Source organism: Dendropsophus ebraccatus, chromosome 1 (genome assembly GCF_027789765.1).
Source record: "Dendropsophus ebraccatus isolate aDenEbr1 chromosome 1, aDenEbr1.pat, whole genome shotgun sequence".
NCBI classification, from domain to species: domain Eukaryota; kingdom Metazoa; phylum Chordata; class Amphibia; order Anura; family Hylidae; genus Dendropsophus; species Dendropsophus ebraccatus.
The window spans coordinates 13,229,963-13,240,744 of record NC_091454.1 but is presented as its reverse complement, the minus strand read 5'-3'; the positions used below and the strand labels follow the sequence as shown (position 1 = coordinate 13,240,744).

At 51.3% G+C, this 10,782-nt stretch overlaps 1 protein-coding gene across 1 annotated transcript; it reads right to left on the bottom strand.

Annotated features, from left to right (window-relative positions):
• Window positions 1-1,275: 1,275 nt before the first annotated feature.
• LOC138772165 (E3 ubiquitin/ISG15 ligase TRIM25-like) lies at window positions 1,276-3,309 on the bottom strand. The gene has a single exon (XM_069952361.1). It carries the CDS (start codon window positions 3,304-3,306, stop codon window positions 1,720-1,722), a length of 1,587 nt encoding a protein of 528 aa, XP_069808462.1. The 5' UTR covers window positions 3,307-3,309; the 3' UTR covers window positions 1,276-1,719.
• Window positions 3,310-10,782: the final 7,473 nt, after the last annotated feature.

The following is a 10,782-nucleotide window of genomic DNA, read 5'->3' as shown; positions in this document are numbered from 1 at the left end:
CAGTTGCAGTTTCAGTTGCATAGTAAACACAGTGCTGTGTCATGATGGAAAATGTAGTTTCTCAGCTGGCACCATCTTGGATATAGACCGGCTTTTAGAAAAACGTGTAACCCAGCTAGAAAGACGGGAGATGGCTCAAAATATTCAAGGGGACATAGTGAGTAAGACCAGCTAGGTTTGGAAGCATTTAATTTTTAAGCTTATCGGTGGGATACCCCTTTAATAAATTATGTTTTTCAATTCCATATCCTCTATCCCCATATTTACAGAAGTTACCCAGATTAATAATACCTACAAGTAGGAAAAAGCCATAGCAAATGGGAAAAACTCTATTACTTCCTTCCAAAAAATATGGCATGGTGGACACTGAGCCCATGCTATACTTTTTCGCAATTTTCTTTATACATTTTTACACAAGATTAGTGCCTGTTATATACTTTTTCTTATTCTTGTTTTCTTTTTACTTTAATTATTACCATGTACCATGCCAATGAACACTAGTTTAGATATATAGATTTCATGCTATTCTATATACAGTGGTGCCTTGGATTACGAGCATAATTCGTTACGGGACCGTGCTTGTAATCCAAATCCACTCTTAAACCAAAGCAAATTTTCCCATAAGAAATCATAGAAATGCAGAAAATTGGTTCCACACCCCAAAAATAATGATTTATTATTGAGAATAACATGTAAGACAAATGAAATAAACATTCAGAAACAGCAGAATATGTGATATTATAAGTTACTGTACAGTAATGGAGAGAATGGGAAACACAAGGGCGGACAGAGACTGCAGGGAGCATGAAGGAATGAGCAGGGCAGATGTGGGCACATACATGCAGCACTGTCTGTCCAGGGAGAGAGGGGTTACAGCTATGAGAAGATTACCTCCACAGTCCTGTCCTCTGATGTAAGCCCCAACCTGAAGTGGATCTGCTATGATTTGGAAGGTGAGGGAGACTTCCTGGGTCAGAGTACAGGGCCCTAGACCCCGCTATGCAGACCATGCCCCTCCTCCACTCGGGCTCCCACCCAGCACAGGGAGCTCTTAAACCAAAGCAATGCTCTTAAACCAAGTCACAATTTTGAAAAACTAAGTTCTTAAACCAAAATGCTCTTAAACCAAGTTACTCTTAAACCGAGGTACCACTGTATGTTGTTTCTCACATGTTTTGTCTATGGTACAGCTCAAATATTTTTAATGCAACGTTAATATGATGTAATTCTGACATTTATTATATAAAAATTAATAAAAAGATTGAAACAGAACAGTACTAATAAACAGGAAAATATCTTTATTATATATGGATTGTTATATCAGCTACTAAACAGTAGGACCGCCATCAGGAATTACTCGACCACTTACAGATAAACAGACTGGGCCCCCTTTATCAGAAGACATAACCCAACAAAAACCTCTCTTTCAATAGGATATATTTTTGGTCACTTACAGCCTAAAATACATGCCAAATTACAAGCAAAAATATAAGAAAACAGACGGACAGTTACAATGTACCTCAACTTTCTACTTTCTACTCAACTTCTTCCATGACCCATGTTGTTGGTGGAGGAGAGAAACAATAATGTTATCAGGTGCAGCACAGAGAGAGCTCAGCTATAACCTGACCTATTCTGTTATTCTATCCATCCACTAGATGGCGCTCTCTGTGATGTCACTGCTCTCTGGTCACATGTATTATGGTATTATAGGTTTTCCTAAAATATGCTGCTCCCTCCCCCCAATATCTTTACAGAACCTTCCCCTAAACATAATGCAGCATGAAGGGGCTCGGTGAAGGTTGCGGTGAAGGTGTGTAAGTGTCTGATGGGGTCACACAGCTCATAAAAGGACAGCTGCCCGGCCTCATAATCCAGACAGATCCTGAATCTATCACTGGAGATATTGTCAGGTAACTGGATCTCTTTCCAGTCATGTATCACTAAATACTGATTATTACACCTCTCCATACACCAGGACTTGTTATTATCTCCAATGTATGACTGATCTCCCCTCCTGTCTATACTGGGATAACACATCCCCACACTCCATCTCCCTGATCTACTGATCTCCACATCCCAGTAATGTCGCCCTGAGGAGAATCTCCTGCTGCCCATCACCTGAGGATAATAACCCTGGAATCTCTCTGCTGTTTCTGGACGATTCTGCATCTCTTCTGTCTTGGTTGCAGTTTTCAGGTCGTCTGATATAAGGAGATTTTTACCAGCTGTGTTTACATCCAGTAATATGTCTGCAGGACCCTCCCCAAAGACCCTTATACCTGATATTATGTCACATAATGTGTGAAATGTGTCTGAGATCACAGCCACATCCAGATTATCTACATCATGGAGCTGTCTATCATGTCCCCCTGTATCCTCATCACCTCCCCCCTCCTCAGGATCACCTGAGTCTGGTTCCTGTAAGACAGTCAGTGGATCCGCCATGTTACACAGCTCCTCAATGTGTCTCATCTTCCTAGACAGCTTGTTCTTCTTTATTTCTAGCTGCTGGATCAGAGTAGACAGTGACAGCGTCTCTTCCTTTTCCTGCCTGGAGATCTCGCTCAAGACCCTCTTCTCCAGGTCGTCCAGCCGTCTCCTGATGTCTGTAAACAGGGCAGTGACTCTCTCGGCTTCTCCAGCTGCTTTTTCTTGAGTTTTTCTCCTGCGCTCCTCCACACTCCGGACTCTTTCCTCAGTCTCCTCTCTCTTAGTCATCAGTTTTTGGAGAACATTTCTCAGGTTCCTCTTCTTCATCTCAGAGGCCTCATCTAGCATCTCTACCCGGTGTCCCCGGTGTTCTCCGGCCAAACTGCAGGACACGCAGATAAAAGAAGTGTCCTCCGTGCAGTAATATTCCAGGACCTTCTTGTGAACAGAACATTTCCTCTTCTCCAAGGAAGTTCTGGGCTCAGATAAAACATGTTCTGGTGACTTGCTGTGAGCTCTCAGGTGTTTATCACACAGAGAAGCCTCACAGTGCAGACAGGATCTCACAGCAGGTACAGCAGAGTCCACACAGTAAGTGCAGCAGATCCCGGTGATCTCCGCTTGTTCTGGCTGAGTAACCAGGAAACGTTCTGCTACATTATGGAGATTTATGTTCCTCATTGGTGCAGGCCGCTGCTGAAACCTTTTTCTGCATTCAGGACAGGAATAAATTCCTGACTCATCCTGTGTATCCAGCACACCATCAATACAGACCCGGCAGAAGTTGTGTCCACATCTGAGCATTACAGGATCCTTAAATACAGATAAACAGATGGAGCAGCGCAGCTCGTCTCTCAGAATAGCCGACGCCATGGCTGACGGAGGAAGGAAGTAAGGAAGCTACATGTGACTGACACTGAATAACCAGCAGAGCTGTGGTCACGCCCATTCAGTTAACCTCTTGAGGGTTTCCAGGATAAAACTATTGGTAGGCGGCTCTGTACACTGAGTAGTAGCAGCACAGGGTACTGCAGCCTCTGCTTCTATATAAGTAAATAGAAGTTGTGGCTCCAGAACTCTGGCCACAACTTACGTATGAAGCTTTGCTGCAGATGTATTCTGATGTAGGCAACATGGCTACAATCTCTGGAACTTCATTGAGAGGGTGTAGCGTTCTGTAGAAGATCAATGGAGCAAGATGCGGAGGTAACGTTTCAGATTGCCTTAATGAAAAACATCCATGAATTTCTGATACTGAGCTGGAAGACCAGACAAAGGCTTAAAGGAGTCCCAAAGTGGGAAGAGGGCGTACCAAGAGGGGTTTGCAGACAGCAGTTGAAGCAGTCTGGGCTCCAACATACGATCTTCCCGGTCTTCCATTCAAGGTTAGGAGCGTCCCAATAGAATCGCCAAAGAAAAATGAAGTAATACGTAAAAAGCAATCTTATTTTTATGTAGCATGCCCACTTGAAGAGTCACTGGTTCAGTATGGAACAGGACAACTACAGGGATACACCTGTAACAAAGGAAATGGTCAGAGATTTCGCTAGCTGGACCACTGGGAGTTGCCACTTTTGAACCACAGAGGCATTAATGAAGTTGCCTAATGACCCGGAATTCAGGAAGGGGGTGGACTGACATTGCTGTCCAGATGGGGCAGAAATCAAGACGGTCAAGGACAAAGGACAAACGTTGAAAAGATGCGTTCACACCTAGGAACACTGGTGTGAACAGTCTCCAACACTGCCTAGGTGCGGGAGTTTCTCGGACACTGTGGATACTGAGGGCAATGCAGGTACCAAGCGTAATGTACAGCCATGATGGGCCAATTCGTGCTCCTGGTAGGCCTCCTCCTCTCTCTCAGAGAAGCGAACATCAATCCGAGTAGCCAGATGGATTGCATCGTTCAAGGAGGAGTGAAGATCTTAGTTGGAAAGCACTTCCTTCACATGACTCTAGAGACCCTTTTTGAAGGTGGCGACTAGAGCAGCATTGTTCCAGACAAACTCAGCTGACAGAAAACAGAATTGCACTGGATACTCCCCGACGAAAAAGTTCCCATACTGCAGATGGAGTAAAGCGGTCTCTGCAGAAGACACACATGCAGGGGCGTAACTAGAAATGGCTGGGCCCCATAGCAAACTTTTGATTGGGGCCCCCCGCCCGCCCCCTCTCGATCGACCACTACGCCATCAACACACTCAGCTCTACACAGGTCCTGTACACCATATAAATTACAGTACAGTTATATCAGGTGACTTACAGGGGACGTCTTCTCTGATCGGAGTTCTTCCCTTTTCATTTTCTTCTCCATCTCCTTCTTCGAGCCACAAATCCACCGAATCTGCCAGAAAAACTTATTAGTCTCCTCACACTGGCACCATCCTCATCTCTCTATACTGCACATCTGCATTGGCCCCTTTACACCCTCATTTAGTGGGAAGGCTGACTCTATGTGATCCCATTTTATTATATGGCCCTCCTCTCTGTCGCCCCTCCTTATAAATAGCCCCCTTATGTTGCCCCCCATGCTGTCCCCCTTGTAGATGCCCCCCATGTTGTCCCCTAATAGATGGTCCCCTATGTTGCCCCCCCTATAGATGGCCCCTCCTATGTTGTCCTCTTATAGATGGCCCCCTCTCCCCCTGTATTGTCCCTTTATAGATGTTCCCCTCTCCCCCAATGTTGTCCCTTTATAATATCCCTCTCCCCTATGTTGTGCTCCTCTCCCCTATGTTGTCCCCTTATAGATGGCCCCCTCTCCCCCTATGTTGCCCCCCCCCTTATAGATGTCCCTCTCCCCCCCTTCCTTATAGATGTCTCCCTCTCCCCCCTTCCTTATAGATGTCCCCCTCTCCCCCCCTTATTTCTAGATGGCCCTCTCTCCCCCCTCCCTTATAGATGCCCCCTTCTCCCCCCTTCCTTATAGATGTCCCCCTCTCCCCCCTTCCTTATAGATGCCCCCTTCTCCCTCCCTTATAGATGTCCCCCTCTCCCCCCTTCCTTATAGATGTCTCCCTCTCCCCCCCTTCCTTATAGATGTCCCCCTCTCCCCCCTTATAGATGTCCCCCTCTCCCCCCTTATAGATGTCTCCCTCTCCCCCCCTTCCTTATAGATGTCCCCCTCTCCCCCCCTTCCTTATAGATGCCCCCTTCTCCCTCCCTTATAGATGTCCCCCTCTCCCCCCTTCCTTATAGATGTCTCCCTCTCCCCCCCCTTCCTTATAGATGTCCCCCTCTCCCCCCTTATAGATGTCCCCCTCTCCCCCCCTTCCTTATAGATGCCCCCTTCTCCCTCCCTTATAGATGTCTTCCTCTCCCCCCTTCCTTATAGATGTCCCCCTCTCCCCCCTTATAGATGTCTCCCTCTCCCCCCCTTCCTTATAGATGGCCCTCTCTCCCCCCTCCCTTCTCCCTCCCTTATAGATGTCCCCCTCTCCCCCCTCATAGATGTCTCCCTCTCCCCCCTCCCTTATAGATGTCTCCCTCTCCCCCCCTTCCTTATAGATGTCCCCCTCTCCCCCCTTATAGATGTCTCCCTCTCCCCCCCCCTTCCTTATAGATGTCCCCCTCTCCCCCCTTATAGATGTCCCCCTCTCCCCCCCTTCCTTATAGATGCCCCCTTCTCCCTCCCTTATAGATGTCTTCCTCTCCCCCCTTCCTTATAGATGTCCCCCTCTCCCCCCTTATAGATGTCTCCCTCTCCCCCCCCTTCCTTATAGATGGCCCTCTCTCCCCCCTCCCTTCTCCCTCCCTTATAGATGTCCCCCTCTCCCCCCTCATAGATGTCTCCCTCTCCCCCCTCCCTTATAGATGTCTCCCTCTCCCCCCCTTCCTTATAGATGTCCCCCTCTCCCCCCTTATAGATGTCCCCCTCTCCCCCCCTTCCTTATAGATGCCCCCTTCTCCCTCCCTTATAGATGTCCCCCTCTCCCCCCTTCCTTATAGATGTCTTCCTCTCCCCCCTTCCTTATAGATGTCTCCCTCTCCCCCCCTTCCTTATAGATGTCCCCCTCTCCCCCCCTTCCTTATAGATGCCCTCTTCTCCCCATCCCCCTTATAGATGCCCCCTTCTCTCTCTCCCCCCCCCCCCCGGAAAGCAGGTTTAAAAAAAACAAACAAACTCACCTTACAATGCGCTCCCCTGTCGAGCCTTTTTCCTGTCAGTCCCCCGTCTGATGCGCGGCTGCCGGAGATGTCGCGTCCTATCCCCGGCAGCGCGCGGATCATAGAGCTCTCTGTGGGCTTGTGCTGCGGCCGCGACTTCCGGCACACACAGAGCTCTATGATACGCGCGCTGCCGGGGATAGGACGCGACACCCCCGGCAGCCGCGCATTAAACGGGTGACTGACAGGAGCGCTGTCGGTCGGTCCCATGCTCCTCCTGGCCCAGTGACTCCTTTTCCCTATGGTTGGGGAAAGGAGTCGCCGGGTCAGGAGGAGCACGGGACCCGCGTCACGGGCCCCCTGATGCGGCGGGGCCCCGTAGCAGCCATAGCGGCTGCTACGGGGCCCCGCCGCATCAGGGGGCCCGTGCACACATGCAAGCTCCTCGAACACACACCAGAACTCTGACAGAAAGGCTTGGAAGGGATGACTGGATCATCATGGTCCCTCAGAGGTATATCCCAGGCCAATGTCATGGACGCGGCGGCGTCCCATGCTCCAGGCCGCCGCCGCAAACTCCTCCTGCCCCATGCAGCCGCCGGGGTCCATGTGCAGGGACCCGGCGCTGCTACTAGTTCGGCCGCCTCACCTCCTCTGCCCCTGTCTCTCGCTGTGCTGGCCGGCGCGCGCATCCCCGTCTCCTAGGCCGCGCGCGCCGGCTGTCTCAGATTTAAAGGGCCAGTCCGCCCCTAATTGGAAGTTGCACTATTCACTCCCTATAAATCCCAGTATGCCCTGTCCCTCGTGTTGGAGCCTCTACATGCTTCCCTTAGCGTTTGGCCCAGCCCCCTGTTGTTCCTGACCTCAGTCCTTGTTCCCAGTTCCTGTCCGCTGTCCCGGTCCCTAGCTCCTGCCCGCTGCTTAACCCGTTGTTTCCTGAGTACTGTCTGCCACCTGCGGTTACGCCTACAGACCTCTGCCTACACTATCTCCTGCCTACTGCTCCTGCCACGCCTCGCCTGCCGTCACTAGCAACCAAGCCAGGGGTAGCGACCTTGCGGCGGGCTCTGGTGAAAACCAGCGTCCCCTTAGACTCCGCTCCCTGGTGAGGTTAGTGCCATCGCTAGTGACTGTTCAGCAGATCCACGACTCCAGGCATTACAGTAGGCTCCAACCATGGATCCTGGCGAGGTGCCTGATATCCGTGACGTAGCCAGAGTGGTCGCCCAACAGGCGCAACAAATCCAGCAACTGACTGCCGCCTTACAGCAGCATACTACAGAACTCACCACCTTCTGCAGCCTCTTCGAGACTTCGACTGGCTCTCCCGAGTAAATACGGAGGCGATCCCAAGTTGTGCAGAGAATTCCTGACTCAATGCACCATGCATATTGAACTCTTAAGTAGTCAGTTTCCCACCGAGCGCTCTAAAGTGGCTTTCATCATCAGCCTATTGGAGGGTAGATCTCTGGCTTGGGCCACGCCGCTGTGGGACCGAGATGACCCTGCTGCTGCCAATCTCCCAACCTTCCTGGCCGAGTTTCCCTCCGTCTTTGAGGAACCTGCCCGTGCGTCTTCGGCTGAGACTGCTCTCCTCAATCTCTCACAAGGGAGTTCCTCCGTTGGCGACTATGCCATCCAATTCCGCACGCTGGCAGCAGAGCTAGACTGGAATGAGGCCGCTCTAGTAGCCACCTTCAAGAAGGGCCTGTTCAGGTGAGAGACATGCTTTCCACCCGAGACCTACCTACCTCCCTGAACGAACTCATCCTACTGGCCACCGGGGTCGATACTCGTTTTTCTGAGAGAGAGGAGGAGGTCCGGCATAAACGGCGACTAAGCCTGTCCCGTCGCCATCACCAGCTGGCGCCGGTCTTCCAGAATCCTGTTGTTCCGGTGTCCCAGCCGACTCCTGAGGTTCCTATGCAGGTGGAACGAGCTCGCCTGACGCCTGATGAGAGAATTCGTCGTCTGGAGCTGAATCTCTGCCTCTACTGCGGTGACCCTTATCACTTCCAGCAGAGATGTCCCCAACTCCCTAAAGCATCCGGGAAACGCTCGCACCTAGGTCCAGTGGGAGAGGTCTCCCTAGGTGTGAATGCCACCTCTCCAAGGTTGTCTATGCCAGTCTCCATCCAGACACCCACGGGACAAAATCACCAAACTACTGCCTTTCTCGATTCTGGGTCAGCAGGCAGTTTTATTGCAGCAACATTGGTCCAAAGATGGCGGCTACCCGTGACCCCACTAGCCAGATCCCTGACTATCTCCTCGGTCACGAGATTCTTACCGACCATGTGCACTACCAGACCGCACCTCTAGTCCTCCAGGTGGGCACTTCACATCTGGAAAAGATCTCCTTCTACGTCCTGCCCCATTCTTCTTCCGCCATCCTCCTGGGACTCCCTTGGCTGCAATTACATGCCCCTAAGCTGGACTGGAGTACCGGGGAGATTCTCAGTTGGGGTCAGGACTGTTCCAACCGGTGTCTTAAGTCACCTCAGCCGAAGTACACTATGTCGTCACCTGACCCCGCCAAGCCTCTATCTGGCCTACCAGCGGAATACCAAGACTTGGCTGATGCCTTCTCTGCCAAGGAGGCGGACTCTCTACCACCTCACCGGGCGTACGATTGTCCCATAGACGTCCTTCCTGGAACTTCTCCTCCACGAGGTCGGGTGTACCCTCTCTCCGTACCCGAGACTGAGGCCATGTCCTCCTATATCCGGGAGAACTTACAGAAGGGTTTCATCCGCAAATCCACATCCCCTCGCCACATTATACCTCCCGATCGCCTAGTGCCAGTCGCCACCTCTACTCTTCAGAGAGTACCCCCCAGAAAGACCTATGTGCGCCCTGCACTTCGAATACGAATTTTAAAGTGGGGTCATTCCTCTTTTGTGGCCGGCGGTCTCAGATTTAAAGGGCCAGTCCGCCCCTAATTGGAAGTTGCACTATTCACTCCCTATAAATCCCAGTATGCCCTGTCCCTCGTGTTGGAGCCTCTACATGCTTCCCTTAGCGTTTGGCCCAGCCCCCTGTTGTTCCTGACCTCAGTCCTTGTTCCCAGTTCCTGTCCGCTGTCCCGGTCCCTAGCTCCTGCCCGCTGCTTAACCCGTTGTTTCCTGAATACTGTCTGCCACCTGCGGTTACGCCTACAGACCTCTGCCTGCACTATCTCTTGCCTACTGCTCCTGCCACGCCTTGCCTGCCGTCACTAGCAACCAAGCCAGGGGTAGCGACCTGGGGGTCGCCTGCCGCAGCAAGTCCATCCCGCCTTGCGGCGGGCTCTGGTGGAAACCAGCAGCCCCTTAGACTCCGCTCCCTGGTGAGGTTAGTGCCATCGATAGTGACGGTTTAGTCGATCCACGACTCCAGGCGTTACAGCCAAAGCCTTCCCAGAAAGCAGGCTTATGACATATGCCACTTTGGAGTGGTCCGTGTGAATTGATTGGCTATGAGCTTTATGTGCATGGTGCACTGTTAGACAAAGCCCCTGCATATTTTAGGATCCCCATCATACTTGGACGTAAATTCAGTCCAAGGGGTGATGATTCAGGCAGCATAGGTGAAGGAGGCACAGGTGGGGGCTTGTTGAGCCGTGATGAGGTGCTGCAACATGGCGGACAACTTTGCCGGGATTCATGGTTGGAGCCTACTGTAACGACTAGAGTCGTGGATCCATGGATCGCTGCTAGGGATGGTGTAAGCCGCACAAAGAGTCTAAGGGGCCGTTGGTCTTCATCAGAGCTTGCTAGCCATTGCAGGTGAGGTGAAACAATAAACACTCCGACAGATAAGCAGCTAGGCCGTCAGGAACACAGCAGGGAACAGTGGCAGAACTCACGGGTAGGAACCACGGGCAGGAATCACAGGTAGGCAAACAGGCTGGGACCACAGTACTTTGGGTTAATCATGTAGAGGCTCCAACAAGGGAGCCATGAGATAGTTGGGCCTTATAGGGAGAGGGTGCAGGCTACAGCCAGTTAAGTGCGCACTGGCCATCCAATCTGGATGAGGCGGCACGAGCGCCTTCTAGGTCAGGAAGAAGCAGGATTTGGGAGAGGTGAGGTGTCCCAAGGGGCTGAAAAGAGAACAGTGCAGCGCAGCACATGGACTGCAGCAGCAGCTGGAGGGGCAGATGCGGTGGCGGCCCAGGGTACAGGTCGCTACCACAGATGTAACACTGCTTGGGCAACAGTGCTACCTACTGACTTTCTTAAATTACTGCTGCTGTTGGAC

Excerpts from the sequence above, each read along its gene's own strand:
- LOC138772165 (XM_069952361.1), bottom strand. The coding sequence starts at position 3,306 with ATGGCGTCGGCTATTCTGAGAGACGAGCTGCGCTGCTCCATCTGTTTA.